General features: G+C 38.3%; 1 protein-coding gene across 1 annotated transcript in view; it reads right to left on the reverse strand.

Annotated features, from left to right (window-relative positions):
• Positions 1–775: 775 nt before the first annotated feature.
• Positions 776–21,124, reverse strand: part of LOC131942660 (short stature homeobox protein 2-like) — a 37,543-nt gene continuing 17,194 nt past the window's right edge. The window contains exons 3-5 of the mRNA XM_059302560.1: positions 18,006–18,063; positions 1,129–1,389; positions 776–852 (exon numbers count right to left, since the gene is read on the reverse strand). Of these exons, the coding sequence (XP_059158543.1) occupies positions 776–852; positions 1,129–1,389; positions 18,006–18,063 (396 nt within the window). The remainder of the gene's footprint in view (positions 853–1,128; positions 1,390–18,005; positions 18,064–21,124) is intronic.

The raw sequence follows: 21,124 nt of genomic DNA on the forward strand, positions 1-21,124 counted from the left end.
AACGTCACTAAGTCATCTTAATACCATTGTCAAACACAACCTCACGAAGTCAATGTAACAGTAATTCAACGTCACAAATTCAAACCAACGTTACAGTAACTCAACGTCACAAAGTCAACACAACCTCACAAAGTCAGCTAAACGTCATAAAGTCAAATTCAACGTCAACATGAGAACAACTCAGTCTGTTCTCCTCAGTCACATTACCGCACCGCATGACTGAACTCATGTCCTTGACCTTTTAAAAGTACAATCACCTGTTTTCCTCATCCCAAATTGACACCCTCTATAGATATGTTTAAAATCAACAAACGTGAAAGTTTTTGGAATTGAATTCCTAAACTGGCCAGCTGCTGTCTTGAGCCTCGTGTAAGCGATAATTGTGTAACAGTTTTTATAATTAAATTAAATTCCTAAACTGGCCAGATGCTGTCTGGCCTTGAGCCTCAGGTCAGCGATTATTGGATAAAAGTTTTTAGAATTAAATTCCTAAACTGGCCAGATGCTGTCTTGAGCCTAAGGTCAGTGATTATTGTGTAAAAGTTTTTAGAATTAAATTCCTAAACTGGCCAAATGCTGTCTGGCCTTAAGCCTCAGGTCAGCGATTATTGTGTAAAAGTTTTGAGAATTAAATTCCTAAACTGGCCAGATGCGGTCTTGAGCCTAAGGTCAGTGATTATTGTGTAAAAGTTTTTAGAATTAAATTCCTAAACTGGCCAAATGCTGTCTGGCCTTGAGCCTCAGGTCAGTGATTATTGTGTAAAAGTTTTGAGAATTAAATTCCTAAACTGGCCAGATGCTGTCTGGCCTTGAGCCTCAGGTCTGCGATGCTCGTGTTCTTGTTGGCCCTAAAGCCGCAGGAGCCGTTGGGGCTGCTGCTCCGGCTGCTAGACATCGTCGAAGTGGGCGGAGTTGAGGCGGTGGGCGTGGTGTTGGTAGGCCGAATGACGTTGGGCAACACAGGGGGCGGAGCGGACACGCTGGTGGTCCCGCCGCTTCCGGTGCTGCTGTTGTTCCGGGATGCGACGATGCTGTTGACGAGGGAGCTGGCGCTGTGGGTGCCGGGTGGTAAGGTGGTAGCCGGCAACATGCCGGCAAAGTTGTGGAAGCCGGGGTTCATGAGGAGGGGGTTGGTTGAGTTGAGAGACGCCGAGAGGGCCGCTAGGTGGTGCTGGAAGAGCAGCATGGGGTGGAGGGCGTGGTGCGTTGCCATGGCGGCGGCCACGGCGGCGCTGCTGGGGTGGAGGTGGAGGTAGGGGTAAAAGGGCGGGGGTGGGGGAGGTAGGGGCACGCGTTCCATGCGCTCCGACATGGGGGGAAGCCCGACGAAGGATGACACCCTGCACGAGTCCAGAGGCGTGCCCAGGGGGGTGGGGAGTATAAGACCTGCTGAGTCAAAAGAGAAAAAAAAGTTTGGGTGAGCAAGAATCAAAATGTATGGAAAATGTTGTTTACAAAAAAATGCAATAAAAAACTTTAAGCCAATTAATTTCCGTCCTGTTATTATTTCCTTTGTATTATATATATATATATATATATATATATATATATATATATATATATATATATATATATATATATATATATATATATATATATATATATATATATATATATATATATATCTTAGTTAAGTTCCTTGTGTTATCTACATCATAGTTATGTTCCCTGAATGGATAGTCTCTGAGTACTGTTTAGCCGTGGTGTGTGAGTTTGCTCTGAATGTGTCTTTAGAAAAGACGTGTCGTCGGGGCTGTACTGTGTATGAATAATAAAGTAACTTGAATGTGTGTACTGCTATACCTGATGTGCTACAAAATAAGTAATATCACAGTTACCACTACTTCCGCTGTCACATCATGGCGAAAACACAAACTCCATTTCCCCTAAAAGAGCTTCTCAGAAATTTCCCCCTCCCCACGCGGCTCCATCGTTTCTAAGAGAACATCACAAACAAAATTCACAAAGGGACCCAACTCCCAAACCCTACCTCTTTAACTAGATTTACCCTTACGGTAAGTTTAATAAATCAAAACAAATATATTTTCCAATCCTAGCAGTATTTGATTTTCCCCTCGTCGAGATTGATTAACAAAAACAATTAAAATTTAATACAAAATAAAATGTGTGTCTAAACGTAAAATTGATTTTTTTTTAAATCAATAAAACTTTTTCAAACATCGGAATGACTGCAATAAACATGATTCAAAATTTGACAGTTGTTTCAAGAATATTTTCCACGAACTCAATTTTTTTTTTCATAAGCACAAAACAAATAAAAAAGAAAAACGTGTATAGATCACTCGGACGAATAATAACTCTTGCAGCTTCAACATAACCTGCTACAAAATATGATTTATTGAGTTATCCCCCTTGCAACAACACCATGCATTTTAAATGAGCACATTGAATTCATCATCCCGGCAATTTCCGACATTTTTTCCCCCTTTTTGCGCGGATTAACCTCGTTTTTTTCATGACGTCTCTTCCGGTCTCGCTTTAAGCAAATAATTCATATCAAGTTCATCTTTCCTCTGCCGGCTTGAAGTAACGTGAACGATCATTGGCCATTTATCGCCGGCACTTAATCTTGATATTTCATTGGCTGACATGACACGTGGTATTGATCGCTGATTGGTTGAAATAAAGACGTAACAGGGGCCTGCCCTTCCCGTCCCGGGCAATCGGATTTTTTTTTTCCCCCGGATGTTTTAAGAATAATCATTTTCTTGTCCCTCTCACTCAGAGTTTCTTCCAGGCATCTCTTCGGGGGGGCAAAGCCCCCCCGAAAATTTTTTACCGCCCCCCCCCGAACGAAATGAAATTTATATAATTTATATAGAAAATATATACTTTTAACAGTGTCCGCCCCCCCCCCCGAAGAAAGTTTACCGCCCCCCCGAAGATTTCAAGTGCCCCCCCCCCCCCCCCGGAGAAAAAAAATCTGGAAGAAACACTGCTCTCACTCTCACCCCCCCCCCCCCCCCCCACGCACACACACACACACGCACACACACACATACCTTTCCCTCTTCTTCCTATAGAAATACCATCTATAAAACAGACAACCAGCAACCTTCGAGCCTTTGGTTCTAACCCTAAACTGAGGCCTTACCTCCTATCTTTTTTTTCTTAGCTGATCGTTCATTACTCAACCCCTTTAGCAGCCTACTTAAGTAGTGCCTTTGCTCTATGCATAAATATAACCCTAACCTTAAATCTAGTACCTAGACATCATCTAATGATAGAGTTTACACGTTAGATTTAAAAAAAAAAAACAAAAAAAAACTATTTCCTTTTAGCTGAAGCCTTAGTTTAGTATAAAACTTACCGCATAATTTCATGAACTTTCATTAAGGTAAGTTATAATAATAAGTTATAATAATAAATTCATAAATAAATTTAAGAATTTATTGGATTTCGTTGGATTCCATCAGATTCCATTGGATTCCATTATATCACATTGGATTGCATTGTATTACATGTAATTCCATTGTATTACAATGAATTCCATTATATTACATTTTATCCCATTGTATTACATTGAATTCCATCCCAAAGAAGTTACAATATTTTTTTAAATCACACCCCACCAAAGACAAATACGTTAGTAAATAAAAGGACAGTAATTCTCCTTACCCTCTAAGAGCCACTAAACATTCAAAACTAGCAAAGAACAATAGTGAGTTTATCAAGTGCCACCCCCCCCCCCCCCCCCTTCTTTCCGACACTGTATTTCGTCTGAACTAATCTGAGCTAATCTTAACGCAATCCAAAGCTAGAGTGAAAGAAATACTGCAATAACGAAGACCAATACGGAAGGCAAGGGGCTCAATCGGGGTTTCTTTCTGTCATTATTCCTCCAGGGGGGGGGGGGGGGAGAATTAAAACTTCCGGGGGTTGGGGGCGCACCTAACATTTCCGGGGGAAAGGCGTCACTGGTGAAAGTCTATATTCTCTATATAAGTTATATATTTTATCTATTTATACCAAAGGGGAGGCAGTAATCGTGATCCGGGGATAAGCCCCCCCCCCCCTCGTAGAGACGCAATACAGAATATACACCAAGTACTAGTTGAGAAGTAGAGTACCAAGTAGATGGGTACAAAGTAGAGCACCAAGTGGCTCCATCTATCTATATATATAATTCTCTTCTTCGAGCCGTTAGAAAACAAGCTGCAAACGCTCTCCCTACCTCCCCACCCCTACATGGTTTTAGTGAGCTGTGTTCACTCTAAATGTTTACAAGCAGAGCCAACGATTTTAAACGTAGGGGGGGGGGGGGGGAGGAGGGGGGGAGGGAAGGAAGGGGGGGGGGTTATGGTCCTTAACGAGCTACTTATAGTGTTTTAAAGAAATATTTTCAGTGTCAGCGTTGGTACTGTCGAATTCACAAATTATGAATTATTGAAAATTAGAAACAACTAAATAGCGGCGTATGTTATGCCGCGGGCCGGCTCGTATATAATGTTAGGTGTATATGGTAGAATGTCACATTTGTCACACTGATATCAAAAAGCGCCAATTACAATATAAGGAGCGCCTATTTAGAATATAAGGGGCGCCAATTTAGAATAAAAAGGGCGCCGATTCAGATTACAAGAAGATCCAATTCAGAATAAAATGTGAATAAAAGTAGAACACAAACAGTGCAGGAGAGATGGGGCGCCACATGAAATACAATTACGCGGAGTCCAGAGATTGGGTGGGGGGGGGGGGGGGGTGGTCTCACAAAAAAAGGCGCGACGGTGGGGCGTGTAGTGGGGGTGGGTGGGGGGTAGTAGAGGTCGACGTGGTCAATGTTGAAAGCCAGAGAAAAAAATTCATCAGCGTAGAAAATAAACTTGTACAAATTGTGGAACTCTTTTGTGTGAGAAGAAATAAAATATTTTTCTATCGCTACGGTAAAAAAAGGTATTGATTTAAGTTTATTATGTCTGTAGATTAACACTTTTTCCTCGTATATTTAGCAGACATTGTAAAACAGCGGGACGAAACCCCTGAGCTTGGGAGGGAAAGACACATTTGGAGTAGTTTATTATGAATAGGGTAATCGCTCGTTTTATAAATCACTGCAAAGAATTAGGGCCGCGTTTCCGCGCGTAGATTGCGGGACACCGCGCGCGTTTCTGATCAAATGTTTATCTTCCCCCATTAATCATGTCGCGAGACCGGCTCGCACTAGGAGCGGGGCGGTCTTGATTACGGAAGTAAATCCCAAAAAATAACTGGCTCGCTCTCATTCAGACCCCCCGGGTTTCGGGGTCCGTGTTTTTTGTTTGGGCAATGGACAAGAAGTAATTGTTCGATTAGATGGATAACACTCAGTTAACTGCCCTTCCCGGATGGCGGTAGCCCGGGACATTGAGAAGGGAGGGGAAGTGACTCTGAGGATTGATTAAACCGAGGGATCGGGAATTTCCTGTTGTCTCTCTCGGACAATTACGCTGAGCAAATTGTTGAAATTGTGGAAATTCCCGGAGATTAGATCTTATTTCGGCCAATAAGACTCGACGGGTTATTTATGAGTTTGTGCGACCGGGCCCTGCGTCTTTTTGAATGGCCAGTTTGTTGAGAGTTGTCGGGGTGGGTGGGGGTGGGAGGAGTGAGTTTGGGGTGGGGAGGGGTTGGTGGGTGGACTGACTTTGGGGTGGGGTAAGGACTCGAAGGGAGTAGCGAATATATTAGAATCTGTTATAGATACCGGGATTTGTAAATTGTTGTAAGGGTGGGTGGGGTCGGGTAGAGTCGGGGGGTTGGGTTTGAGAACAAGGGGGTGTTGAGTTAACACTTTGCGGCTGTTGTTTCCAATGCCGTCTCCTGATTAACTCGTCTCCATGACTGCAAAGGGGTTAAGAACCGAAAATTTTCGCCCCCCTGATAATAAATAATTACAACTGTGGGTGGAGAAAGGGTTAAGAATCGGAATTGTTTTCCTTAAATAGATAGAAATAATGTCCGTCTATGCCACACACAGTTTGTGAGGCTGGCTAATGTTTCTGGCATACTTACACAAATGCAATCTGAAACCTTATATGAAAAAACAGTGCTATGTCATCCTGTTCCGCTGCACTTTTGGAAATATGAATTACATATAGCTTGCGTTATCAAAGCGGAAAGTTCAATATAAATGTATAATGAAAGTTTAAATATACGATTACTATTGTTATATACAAAGTAGGTTGAAGAATCCGGGTTTTTTTTTATTTTTATTATTTACTGTCTTTGGGTATTTTGGAAATATAAAGATTGTACCTTAGGTCAGGTATCGGTTTGAATAACTTGCATAGTTCGTTTCTATCCTTTGGTTCTCACCAGGCTTATCTTCCATCCCACTGAACGCAGGGTAAAGTCGTACCCCACCGTCCAGTAAAAATGAAATTATATAACTATTAATATTTGTGCAAGGAGCTGGAGAGCCGCATATGGGCGTCAAAAGAGCCGCATGCGGCTCGCGAGCCGCAGGTTGCCGACCCCTGCCTTAGGTAAATGTTAGGTTTTTGTGGTTTTGTTCAGGGTCATTTTAAGTTTGGTAAAGTTAAGTGCTAGGCTTAGTGCTATTTGAAGAATTGCAGATTTTAGGGTTATGATTAGGGTGGTTTAAAGTAACATTTAGGTAAACGTTAGCCGGAAGTTTAACAGAACCTATGTTTAGGATTAGGGCAGTAGCACCGCGAAATAGTAGAGGAGAAGGGTGACACCAAAGCGAAAATTCTAAATTGTTGTCGGGAAGGGGGGGGGGGGGTGACAGCCCCGGTTAGGGCGTCGATTACACCCCTCCTAGTGACGCCCTGGATGAGAGTATATTGAAGCTAGTGAAAAGTATGACAGTATTTGATGACTGCTTTCATGCAGTGTTTCTTCCAGACTTTTTTCTCCGGGGGGGGGGGGGGGGGCGGACTACATTTCTACATTTTCCGGGAGGGGGGCGGGACGACTACTGGTAAAAGTATATGTTTTCTATATAAATTCCATCTCGTTGGGGGGGGGGGGGCGACAAGATGCTTGGAAGAAACTCTGCTTTCATGATATAGTAAGGGTCGGCGTGGTCGAGTCGGTAAAGCTCATGGTTGCTAAACCGAAAAGTCTCGAGTTCAAACCCTCGGGCAGATGAGGCTCGTTAGCTGGGGACAGCAACTCTTCTAGGAGAGACAACTCCAAAAATCAAACAACTGCTGCCTTGTAGTTTGTTCTTGGTTGGGCAAAGACTATGGAAGCAAATCCAAAAAGAAAAGCAGGCTGAAATCGGAGTCAATGGCCTCAATGGCGCATAACCAGTTGAAACGTAACGCAGATAATTGTGTTGGAGGCGTGGTCGAGTCGGCAAAAAGCTCATGGTTGATAAATTCGAACAAAGTCTCGAGTTCAACCCCACTGGCAGATAAATCTCGATCCCCTTCAACACTAATAATTAAGAACGAAGAAGAAGAGAAGATGATATAGTAAGTTTTACTTTTAAATTTTTGATTAATTAGAAAGGATCTGTAAATGATAGGCAATTGTGAAGAGGAGGAATTTGATAATTCAATATCACGCGTAATAGAACATAATATGCCAAAAATACGAATGAAAAATCAATAATATTCTAATGAAATACGTCAGTAATAAATTTAATGAAAGAAAGATTTTCAGTCTCAAAGGGCGCATTAGGCAAACGGACAGGGGAACAATTCCAAATATTTACATAATTTCACACATTTTTGGAGATTAAAGTAATCGTGTTATATCATGCAGGGTTTAATTCGTGTGTGGAAATTCCCTCACAGTGTGGGGGGGCGCGTGTGTGAGCGTGTGTGAGAGCGCATGCGCAAATCGCTTATGATCCTGGCCCGAGCCTCACAGTGACATGCGGTGACACCGAGGGCAAAAACTCGTACCCACGTGCCGACCGTCGCCTGATTGGATGATAAATGTAAACACGACACGGGGTCGCACGTGACTATGGTCCCCTCGTGACGCGTCACGTGATTGATGATCAACCAATCGCGACAGGGAATAACTCTCAAGCTTCCACCAATTTGGGTGGGTGGGTTTTTTTTTAGGGTGGTTTTTTTTACATGGTGTTTTTTTTTTTATCTTGGGGGTTGTTCGCAATAGGATCGCTCCAAGTTCAAGAACCCAGTCATTAGGAGGAGAGGGGGAAAAGTAAACGTTAAAAATGTTTGTTAATTCCGAGAGTCAAAGTTACTTCCCTTATTCAAACATCATTGATTGTTGCTAAGCCATTCTGGGGCCGGCTCGCACAATACCCTTAAACACGTATATAGATACTGTGTAAGATATATATATATATATATATATATATATATATATATATATATATATATATATAACATATCTATATATATATATATATATATATATATATATATATATATATATATATATATATATATAAAATCATCTTTTCCCATTTGTGCCCAAGACACATGGATCATATGAAGTAGAGTTCATCTGCTTTAATGGCCTCGGCATATGAAAAGATAGTGTGGTTAGCTCTATGCCCTTGCTTTTCTTAAACGTGGGTTAGGTACCTAGTACCTATCAGAGTTGGGTCGACTCAGGGAGGTTCTACTGACTTGAACAAGGCTATACAATTGTATATGTATGTAACATGTAAAATAATTCTAACGACAGCATGTACATTAATTAAACCATCAATTAATCAGTAATTAAAACATTAATTATTTATTAAAACGTGAATTAATCATTAACTAAACCATCGATTAATAATTAATAAAACCATCGATTAATCATTAATGAAACCATCGATTAATCATTAATAAAACCATCGATGCAAGTAACAGGAGGAGACTTTAAGTTTCTGTGTAGGTGCCATAGAGTCCAGCAGTGCCTACTTCTGCTATTATTAGCCCCATATATCACTAGATCTAGCCCGGTAGTCTGTTCTTCAGCTTAGACGGAAAATTAAATAAAACAGTCCGATAGATTCGGCCACGTAGCAGGTGAAGTAGAGTTTATCTGTTCATCAAAACAAGTTAATTTATGATGGAGATTAATTTTATTTTTTTCCGTGTTTCATTTAAAGAAATAACTTTCAAAGAAATAGGAAAACCACTTTACGAATCTGGTGATTGAAAGAGAACTAATAAAAATAAAAATCCAATGTTAACTTCCAAAGTCAACAACCACCGAAAAAATGTAAAGCGAGTATTAGTTCAAGTGAACATTTTAAATCCTAAATTAAACAATCCTTCATCAGTATCTGTCTGGCTCACTGCGACCCTTGACCCCCAGGTGACGTCACGGATCTGGAGACCAACGTCCTTGAGACTTCGGGTCCCGGGGAGAGACCCGTCTGATTGCCCGGGTCTCGGGCTACGTGTCAACCACTTTAAGAAAAGGAAAATCTTTTTTTTTTCCAGGGACACAACTCTTTATACAAATAACCAGTATGAGTTGCGGTTCTTGGAGTTTGTTTTCTCGGGTTTTTTTTTCATTAACGTCGTTTAGATTTGGTATACATTGTTTTATTAACATTAGCGCGTTTCATTAATTAGGTTAAGCTCGAAAAAAAAATGAATTAGTTATAATTGTTCTTGAGTTTCCTTGTATTGATTTAAAAATCTGAATAGATGACGAATTCTGTGGTTTAGTGTAGTGCATCATCTCTAAAGGCTGGAGTTCCAATCCGATATGAAAACAGTTGGTCCATCAAAATATTTATCCTGAAGGGACGATTAGGTCGCTAACTTGAATGTATTAATTAAGTTCAGATTTACGCATCCACAAGAGCGTTTATCTCTAGGATATATTCATCAAAGCATTTTTTATTAAAAAATGGATTTTTTCCCTAAACTAATTTTAGAATCCTATAGTCTACAACTTCATTATGTTTCAAGATTTAGATTTACATTTAAAAAAAAATAATAACCTCACTAAAACTAGCTATAATAATGATACATGAAGAAATAATTATAGGTATCAAATTTTAAAAAATCGATGTCTGATGTACTGCCCCCCCCCCTCCCGCCCCCTTACCCCCCCCCCCCTCCCTTTGCCTCCATATTTTTAGTCCTATCTAGATAGACGCAATAGCTTGTAAATTAAGTAAAATATCATTGATGATTTTAAACTATTTACTCTACTTGTTTATTAAACATTATGTTTTTCCTTATCAACAAAGATATAAAAAAAAAATTTACTGTCAAATTAACGTTCGTTTTCCACAGGTTGTTCAGTGCAATCATGTATTTGGAGATATAAGTGGTTGAAGTTTTTAATTTACTTTAACGATTCGGTAAATTAGATTATTTTAAATGCTCAGCTTATTTACATTTTAAGTAGGCCTACAATTTAGTTTTGTCAATCCTTGTTTTCAACAAACCCGCTTATTACAAGTTTTTATTTTGTCGGTTTGTGGCAAATCTTGTAACTCAATTTTGACCCAATTTTAATGCAGCGATTTCGTTCAAACTTTCCAGATACGTCTACTTCGATGACAATACAAGTCTATCTATTTTTTATTTAATTACATGTTTAATTAGTCATTAAAAGTTAATGAAAATTTTCGAAAATAAGGTGAGAAAACAAAACTAAATCACTCAGCCGATTACTATATTCAATAACAGACGGGGAGATAACTAGCTAGACGCGATCAAACGAACGTGCATGTTTTTCTGGACTTCAAAATCTCCTAACTTTCTATTAAGATCAGTAAACTTACCACTCCACAAATGTTTGGTTTCAAATCCAGCAATTTCATTAGTAGAGAACCAGCATCAATTCCAAATAGCCCAAAGTTAATCTCATTTGTTTTTGTGTTGAGAGAATCTACTATGAACGTTAGAGTACTTGCATTTGTTTTGAGTTGCTCAAATCTCTCAGTGAATCCATCCTTCATTTTGTTTATAGTAATGCTGAAGTGATTCAAGCTAATAGTAGCATTGGTTTTATCACGATACATTTTTCTAAATAAAGTAATTTTTTTCGAAACAATCATCTTCAAGCAAGGCATAGGCTGGGTTTTCCTTTCCTTCCAGTTGTACATTAAGCTCGTTTAGTTTATTTGTGATATCCATCCATGAAGTTGAATGTTTCAATTTGGGATAGACAAGTTAATGGGAAGTACTTTGACATTGGGAGTAGCTAAATATTCTCGTTTTTATTATTATATCGTTCATTATCGAGTGTTGCAGAATAATATTTTGATTTTTGTTTTGAAAATAAAATAATTATTAATATTTGTGCACATAGCTGAGGAGCTGCATCTGGACATCGAGTGGCCCGCATGCGGCTCGTGGGCCGTAGGTTGCCGGCCTCTGGTGTAGCTAGTCAGGTTTTGATTGAAATAAATTTGGACAAACAACTACTTATATAATTTTCTCATAGCCCGGTAACAATGATAACTCAGAGATTTGGTATAAATTACTTCTGGATAATTTGTCATTTAAAGTGTTTAGAAATAAAAATAACAGTGAATTTTTAAAAGTATGATACGCAAACTGAAATCGCAACACCATCCGATAATTGATAAGTAACTTTTGCTACTTTTCTTATACTGTTTGGTCAAATTAATCTCTCCTGTCTAATTTATAAGATGTCTCTTATTTCTTTTTTTATTTCATTACTTACCTCCCTTGACCAAAGCTACCTTCCCCTGCCTAATTTGAATCAGTGTATAATATTTGTCATCTGATTTCATTACACGTGTAACAGTTAGTTGTGACGCCATCCGCGACTTCTGGGCGGGACTAAAACAATTAGCAGACGATGGAGTAATTAAGCCTAATTGCCGCATTACGGGCCGCGCAAATCGCGCCCATTTACTCCCGTGTGAAACGTGGCACGCGCAAGAAATTAGGCATAATGCGTCGTTTATTGATAATTAGTCGTTGATTTGCGAAGTAGCGAATGTCCAAAAACATACCGATGGTATAAAACCCTGGCTGTTAGTTTTAAACCCGATGGTTACGTCGAGTATATTTAAACTGTTTAACCAATCAAGGGACACAAATCTTAACATATATCTCAACAGTATGGCGGATGACCTCCCCTGACTTAAAATTTGCTTAATACTCTTTGACTGTGTAGTGTAGATCTACAACGACAAAGTTGGCGATACAGATTTTAATCCTGAAGGTGATATTATTTTTTTTTATTTTTGCTGCTGGTCTGGATCTTCGCAGAGTAGAGGGAGTAGAGTTGGTCTCTTTTTTATGATAAAGTATTCATAACTTGGCCACCTCGTTCTGACGAGGGTTGTATGGCCATAGTGGCGGGGCCATAGCGGTTTGGCCAGAGTGATATGTGAATAGATTTAAGACCAGTGTAGAATGGCCATAACAGTATGGCCAGAATGGTATGGCCATCTAAGTGGGGCCAACATGACGTGGCCAAATAAGTGTGGCCAGAGTAATATGGCCATAGTGATGGGGCCATAGCGGTTTGGCAGAGTGATTTGTACCTAGATTAAAGACCAGAGTAGAATGGCCATAATAGTATGGCCAGAATTGTATTACCAACTAAGCATGGCCAATGTATTATGGCCAGTGTAGTGTGCAGAGGCGTAGCGACCCGTCCCGGTCGAAAAACTTTTCGATTAGCACCCCCCCCCCCCCTCAAGATTTCGATTTGCATCCCCCCCCCCCCCTCGAACTTTCGATTTCCACCCCCTTTAACCTTTTAATTATTTTTTTCCAACCCATTTTGGCGCCCCCTAAGGTCGGCGCCCGGGGACCTACTTCCCCCCCCCCCCGCCCACCCCCCCCCCCCTCTCGCTACGCTACTGGTAGAGTGGCCAGAATAATGTGGCCAGAATAATGGGAATGGCAAACATTTCAAGGAGGACACTCCTTACGTTATATTTCTCACACCTCTTTCGAATCCCCAACTCATTGTTTTACTTAAACAACTCTAACTGACCAGTGATTTCAACGATCACGATGTATAAGAAATAACAGCAACGAGCTTTTACAAAATTGTTTCATTAAGTATTGTAAATCCCTACATAAAACGTGTCCAGAATTTTTTTTTCGGATTCGCTGATTCATCGAAAAGTAAACTGAACTATTCGCTCAAATCATGAGCACCGACTTATCAATATCCATGTAATGACGTGCAGTAATGTATGTATGTACACTTGGGTCTATTGCTAATATGGCGGTTAACCAGAGTGGGGTAGGGGGAGGGAGGTGAGACAAAATGGCGGGCTATTCTCGTAGTGTAAGGCAAACTGTTCTAAATATGTATAACAATAGAGTAATTTAGATCACTTTTGAGTTATGTTATTGTTAACGAATTCCAACAACGTAAAATGGAAAATGTGTATAAATTATTTAAGTAACAAGAAACTAGAAAGTGGTGGCTAGTTAGGAATATGATGTCTGAATACGAGAAGCTTAGTTAATGAGTGGAGTTCAAATCCTATTGTTTTTTATTGAGTCGACTCAGCTCTATTTGGTACCTGGGGTAAAAAGATTAGGGAAACCAAATGGAATCTTACTTTATTCAGTATCTACTGAAACTGATACACTCTACTTCATCTACTATCACTCAAGGCTACACCTTGCTCACTGAGCAACGCCTCGGAACATGGTAGGCATTCACGTAGACAATGGAAAATTTGTTTTATCAAAAAATAACACGTAATACGGCATCACTTAGATGGAGATATTGAAATTCTAGCCTAAGAAGCTGTTTTAATACTTGTCGGTGAAATATAGTTTAATAACCATACATTTCAAACGTCTAATCGTTATCGTTTTCGTTGGTGTTAACATAAAAATTAGCGATGATTAGTAAAAAATGATTTCTATTATTTATTATTTTCTATTATTTTTTTATTTTTTTATTATTGCTATACCTAGATATTATGCAAATAGTATGTGTATTTGTGCACATCATGGCCAGATAAATGCTGCACTAAAATCTATTGAAAAAAAAATTAATATTTACTTGACCGGCTTGCCAAGTTGGCAGCACATCGCAGACTACTACGTCCGTTCCTGGCTACTGGGTGTATCAAATTTAAACGGGGGAGTGGAGGCGCGAGGGGTGGGGGGGGAGGGGGAGTAGGGGGGTAATGAAAAGCTGAAGTCCGACGTCTCCGAATTGCGTTAGACGTACAGTTGAATCTCCCCGGGGACGGTCGCTGTGCCTTCGCCAATTAGACCTCTAGATCTTCTTAATTAAATTGATTAAGTCCCCCGCTGTGTCTCCTTTGGCGAGGAAGGGTTAATAAAGAATTCAAATCCCTCTTCTGTTATAAGGTTTAGGAATGTGTTTGTCTCCCTTTTTAGTGGGGGTTCTTTCCCTTGATTCATTTCTTCACGCCGTTGAATTATTTCCCTTTTCTTGACCTGCAATTTATTTCCCCTATTCTGGGAGTCGAAGCCAGTATTGGAGAGAGTTGGAGCAGAATTTTCGTTTTGTAACGGATTCATTGTTTTTATATTCACTTATCAAAGCTGAACACTTGGGCCGTTTTAGATAATGATAATGGCAATAATAACAATTATTATGTATCTAAAATAATAATAATTTAAGTAACGATAATTAATTGGGAAATGTAATACTAGTTTTAAAATAATGGATAATGATGATGATAATGATGATGATAAATATAATGATGATGATGCTGATGATGATGATGACGATGATGATGATGAAGATGATGATGATGTTGTTGTTGTTGATGATGATGATGATGATGATGAAGGTGATGATGATGATGATGATGATGGTGATGATCGCGATAATCAAGATGATGATCATAATGATCATGTGATGATGATGATGATGATAATGATATTGATGAGGATGGCGATGATGATGATGATGATGATGATGATGGTGATGATGATGATGATGATGATGATGATGATGATGATGATGATGATGATGATGATGGTGATGATGATGATGGTGGTGATGATGATGATGATGGTGATGATGATGATGATGATGATGATGATGATGATTATTATTATGATGATGATGATCATCATCATCATCATGGTGATGATGGTAACAAAAATGTCGTTATGATATCGAAGAAAATGATGCTTTAATGCCAAAAATACAAGAAAAAATAGAACACATAAATTTATTTTCTCAATGGGATCCTGGGTTCAAATTGTGAAGAAACAAGTAGTGATAAGACAAGGATATATTGAGCAACCCGACACTTAATAATAAAATAAAGGCGTACATAGCAAGACATAACACGGTGTATGACTTTAAGGGACATTTGCTGGTCACATCATTGGACATACTGACCAGTGGACATTTACTCAAAATACGACTCATTGAACGTACTGGCCAACTGGACATTTACAGGAGATACCACCCAACTGGCCAACTGGACATTTACTGGAGATACCACCCAACTGGCCAACTGGACATTTACAGGAGATACCACCCAACTGACCAACTGGAAATTTACAGGAGATACCACCCAACTGGCCAACTGGACATTTACAAGAGATACCACCCAACTGACCAACTGGACATTTACAGGATATACCACCCAACTGACCAACTGGACATTTACTGGAGATACCACCCAACTGGCCAACTGGACATTTACAAGAGATACCACCCAACTGACCAACTGGACATTTACAGGATATACCACCCAACTGACCAACTGGACATTTACTGGAGATACCACCCAACTGACCAGTGGACATTTTCTAGAGATACTACCCAACTGACCAACTGGATATTTACTGTAGATACAACTCAACTGACTAACTGGACATTTACTGGAGATACCACCCAACTGACCAGTGGACATTTTCTAGAGATACCACCAAACTGACCAGTGGACATTTACTGGAGATACTACCCAACTGACCAACTGGATATTTACTGTAGATACAACTCAACTGACCAACTGGATATTTACTGGAGATACCACCCAACTGACCAACTGGACATTTACAGGAGATACCACCCAACTGACCAACTGGATATTTACTGTAGATTCAACTCAACTGACCAACTGGACATTTACTGGAGATACCACCCAACTGACCAACTGGACATTTACAAGAGATACCACCCAACTGACCAACTGGATATTTACTGTAGATTCAACTCAACTGACCAACTGGACATTTACTGGAGATACTACCCAACTGACCAACTGGACATTTACAGGAGATACCACCCAACTGACCAACTGGATATTTACTGTAGATTCAACTCAACTGACCAACTGGACATTTACTGGAGATACCACCCAACTGACCAACTGGACATTTACAAGAGATACCACCCAACTGACCAACTGGACATTTACTGGAGATACCACCCAACTGACCAACTGGACATTTACTGGAGATACTACCCAACTGACCAACTGGACATTTACTGGAGATACCACCCAACTGGCCAACTGGACATTTACTGTAGATACCACCCAACTGGCCAACTGGACATTTACAGGAGATACCACCCAACTGACCAACTGGACATTTACTGAAGATACCACCCAACTGACCAGTGACATTTACAGGATATACCACCCAACTGACCATTGGACATTTACTGGAGATACCACCCAACTGACCAGTAGAGATTTACTGGAGAAACCACGCATTCGGCGTACTGACCAACTGGACATTTACTGGAGATACCACCCAACTAATCAGTGGACATTTACAGGAGATACTACCCAACTGACCAGTGGACATTTACTGGAGATACAACTCATTGGGCGTACTGACCAACTGGACATTTACTAGATAGACCATCATTTTTTGGCCTTATATAAATTTGACTCTAGAAGCACTGCATTAAAACATGCTTGCTGGTAAGCTATATGTTACCTTTTTTAAAAAAAATAAAGCTATATTATCATCCACTTATTACATCAAGGAAAATAAATTGTGGAAAATTGCTCTGATCAATTTTCAACAAAAAATTAATTGAACACATTCTGTTTAATTGAAAAAAATATACGCGACTTAATTTTTTTAGCTAACGAAAATTTAAAAGATTAAAGAAAATTAAATTAAAGAAATAAAAATATATAATATTATAATGTTTCTTTGATTTTTCTTTTTTTAAAGATGTTTTTCTTGATTCTATTGTCTTGCACTTTAGTTACTTGAGAAAAGAATTCAACCATCCTAATTTTCTCCCCTTTTTTTTACTTACTTAACTCCCCTTGCCCAGAACTCGCGGGTTAATTGTGGCCGCCCTTTCTCGCCGGCGACCGGGACGGCTAATTTAATTAATTTGTCCGATATTCATTAAAAACAGGAATCAGTTCAATGGCTAAATCTCTTTTCTCGGGGAGTGGTTATTGGCTGCCCATATTGGGTGAGGGGTCTGTGCGGTGTGGGGGGTGGGGGGGGGGCATGAAGGTCAAGGAGAATGGATGAGTGGTGAAAGTAGGTGATTTAGTCAACTTTCGCTCGAGGAGGAAACTACAGATAAAATTAATCCGATTACAACTTCCGGCACAATTTTTATTTTAAATCCTCGACTCCTTAATCTTAACCTTTTTTTTTTCAAACAACAAATTACTTTTACCGTAGCTGTACTCTTAAACCTTTATTCTAAATAAAGCTCTAACCATAACCCTGACGATTAAAGTATCGATGTTGACAATACTCTCGATTCGATTATACTGCTACGACCGTGAACAAATTTTCTACTATTTGTAATACTTTTACTGCGAAGAGCGATGAGTAACATTCTTATACGTCTGTCTTTTAACTGAACAGTCTTGCACTAAATTCATTCTTCAAATTAAATCAATTTTACCCCTTTGTTTCCATAAAATAATTATGGAGAATAACATTGTTGCTGATGATAAATCTTCAATTTCAAATCAGGATTTTTTTCTTGTAAAATTAATATTTCGCAAGGGAAATTTTGCGTCAAAAACTATTTAGATTATGAAACAATCAGACGACAGAGTTATAATTTATTTCAGCTTCGGTTATCAAAGATAATTTCAAACAAAAGACCTATTTATTTATGTATATTTCTAATAACCATAGAAAATATAAAAGGTCAACAACTCCTACCTTTCTGCATCTGACTTTCTTGTTTTCTACACTTTGCCCGCCTATTTTGAAACCAAACCTGAAAATAAAAGTAAAAAAAAAAGTATAGGGTTTTAAACTATTCCAGCGTGAACATTAATGAATTGACGTTCTACCATTAGACCAGACAAACGGAGTAGAGTTCACGTGTTTTCTTGAATTACAAAAGATGCAAGGATACGCTGTGAGTAGACTAAATAAACTTTTGAAATTGTGTTCCGTCTGGTAATAGTCTTGAAAAGTTGGTTCCAAATATTTTGTTGCCAGAAAACATATTTTTAACCAAAATTGAATATTTTATAACATTTGTGTATGAAGTACAAAATTACTTCCGGTTTTATAATGGTTTGAAATAGTCTAAGAAATAAATACTAGCAATGTAATAGGAATTTAGTAAACACTTTTATTTTTAATTTGGAATAGTAGACTCAGGGTGTTGTGGTGATTGGGGATGTTATATTATTTAATATAAATACAATACTACGCTATACATCATATATCATTTTTTGCGTAATTTTATCATAGAAAACAATTGTTCTAACTTTAATTGTTTTACTCTCCCTGGCCAATCTGGTTGATTTCAAGGAGAGGTTGAGGGCAGTTTTTGAAAATATTTGAATTGATAAAATAATTCTAAAAGGCTTTTCAACGACTTATATTCGATACAAAAATATAAAAATGAGTGTAATTGATTGTTCCCAAACGTATTTAATTTTTACTTTCTCGTATATACGAAGTATAGAGAAATTCTTGTAATCGTGCAAAAAAAAAAATCGAGATTTTACAAATCTCGACGTTTTACACCTCGCTGATACGGAAAAACATAATTTTGCAATCTTTTCCGTATGTCTGTGTGTCTGTGTGTGTGTGTGTCTGTCTGTCTGTCTGTCTGTGTATAAACACGATAACTTGAGTACCGTTACAGCTAGGTTTATGAAATTTCATATATAAGTATTTTATCAAAATCGTAGACCGTATCAACTTTTGAGCGATTTCCGATAATCGGAAGTGGTACTTTTCCTACTTTGAATTTTTCAAAAGCCTATAACTTGAGTACTATTTCAGATAGATAAATGAAATTTCACATGTAAGTAAAAGATCTAATTCTCTACCTTCTGTCAGATTTTGAGTACTTTCCGTAGACCGGATGTACTAATTTACGCTATTTCCAATTTCTCAAAAAAACGCATGTAAATTTATAAAGTACTAATAATATTGCGCACTATTATTCACATTTTGTTTTGTCGTTTGCTTGGTGCGCAATTCTTTTTTTCTATGAGATTCTATTCTATTTTTAAAAGTTTAAGTAATTAAAAATCATGTCTATATTCCAAGTTATATAAGAATATTCGAGAAAGTTTAAGGGAGATCACTCCCGGTTTATTACAAATGTAACTATAATTGTATCGCTTGCCATATTTTTAAAAGATTTTTTTCAAAAATTTAGTAACATTACACAGACTTTTCATGCCTATTGTTAGCCATTGCATTCCCTGATTTTTGTGTAAGGATCAGTTTATGATGGCTGTCACTATTACTTCCTTGCAGCTTTTGCATCTTCACAAATACACACACACACACACGCGCGTGCACAAATACCGTAATCAGTGGCATTAGCAAAACATTTTCGTGGACCGGGTTGTTAAAAATGGCTTATGCATACATATATACCCGAGGATCCGAACTCGTTAATTTTGAGTAAGTCATCATGGGTTCTCCCGCTCGACCATGCCATCCCTATGAAACATAAAGCATTGATAACTACGCCAGCTCTACGGGTAATATCTGTAACTTCACGGAACGGTGCTGCCTATTTTGGGAATCCAAATAGAATTCAAAACGCCCTGTTGTTTTTCTAACTATAACAAACATCAGAGCAATGAATTTCGATAGGGAAGATTAATTTGGATTTTTAAAATTAAATCCCCCCCCCCCCCACACACACACACTCATACGTTAAGCTTTGGGACAAGAATATATGTCGTCGACGAACACAATATGTGACTACTTTTTAAAGCAAGCCATGAAAATCCAACCTTCCCCATCCTTCTTTTAAAACGATCTCTTACATGACATTTTTCGTTCCCTTCTTTCTCTACTCGTGGATTCCACACCAACTCCTCTATCAACAAAAAGTTGTAACAATAATTCTATCAAAAAATAGTTGGAACAACACCTCTATCAACAAACAGTTGGAACAACACTTCTATCAACAAACAGTTGTAACAACGATTCTATCAACAAACAGTTGGAACAACACTTCTATCAACAAACAGTTGTAACAACAATTCTATCAACAAACAGTTGGGAGATTTCTAAAAGCACCGAAGAACCCAAAACGCACTCAGATTTTTATTTATGTAATCACATTCAATCAATGCAAATCACATTTGATGATTGTAAAAAACTTGTGTGAACAGCCTTTTTATATACAAAATTAAATTAAAAATTATATAATTCTATTTGGAAAAAATGTGCTCCGATGATATGATGTTAGCTAGATAAATTTTTATGAATAAAATTTTGATTCGTTTTGTTAATTTATTAAAAGAAGTTTTATGCAGGAAAAGGGATTCAATGGAATAGAAAGCAGGTCTATAAATTCTAAAGGTATTTTATACTTAAAAACTGGACGCGTGAAGATTATTATTTAAAAAACAAACAATGAATTACTCCTTTCCTTAAAAATCCCAAATCTGGTTTCACCACGTTATACTAAACTTGATTTTTCTTGTTATATAGATACTTTTATACAGCACATATACCGGAAGAAACAAATCTTAGAGCTGCTCCCTATTTGGCAATTGGAAGTGTCTAATAACTAGAGACAATGGTAAGCAGGTAAAGTCATATAACTTTAGCTCCATTATATAACATAAACATCCGGATATACAGAAATTCTCATGTTATATCATATACCTCAGGTTATAATATGAACTTCGGGTTATAAAATAAACCTCAAGTTATGGCATAAACCTCAGGATACAAAATAAACCCCAGGCTATAAAATAGCCCCCTTAGGTTATAATGAAATTTTCCGGTTATAAAATAAAATATTATCAATCAGTTTCCAGTGGGTCTCTAAAATTTAAGTCAAGCGC

The sequence above is a fragment of the Physella acuta genome, unplaced genomic scaffold (assembly GCF_028476545.2).
Source record: "Physella acuta isolate Inbredline_101_S28 unplaced genomic scaffold, ASM2847654v3 ptg000418l, whole genome shotgun sequence".
Lineage (NCBI taxonomy): Eukaryota > Metazoa > Mollusca > Gastropoda > Physidae > Physella > Physella acuta.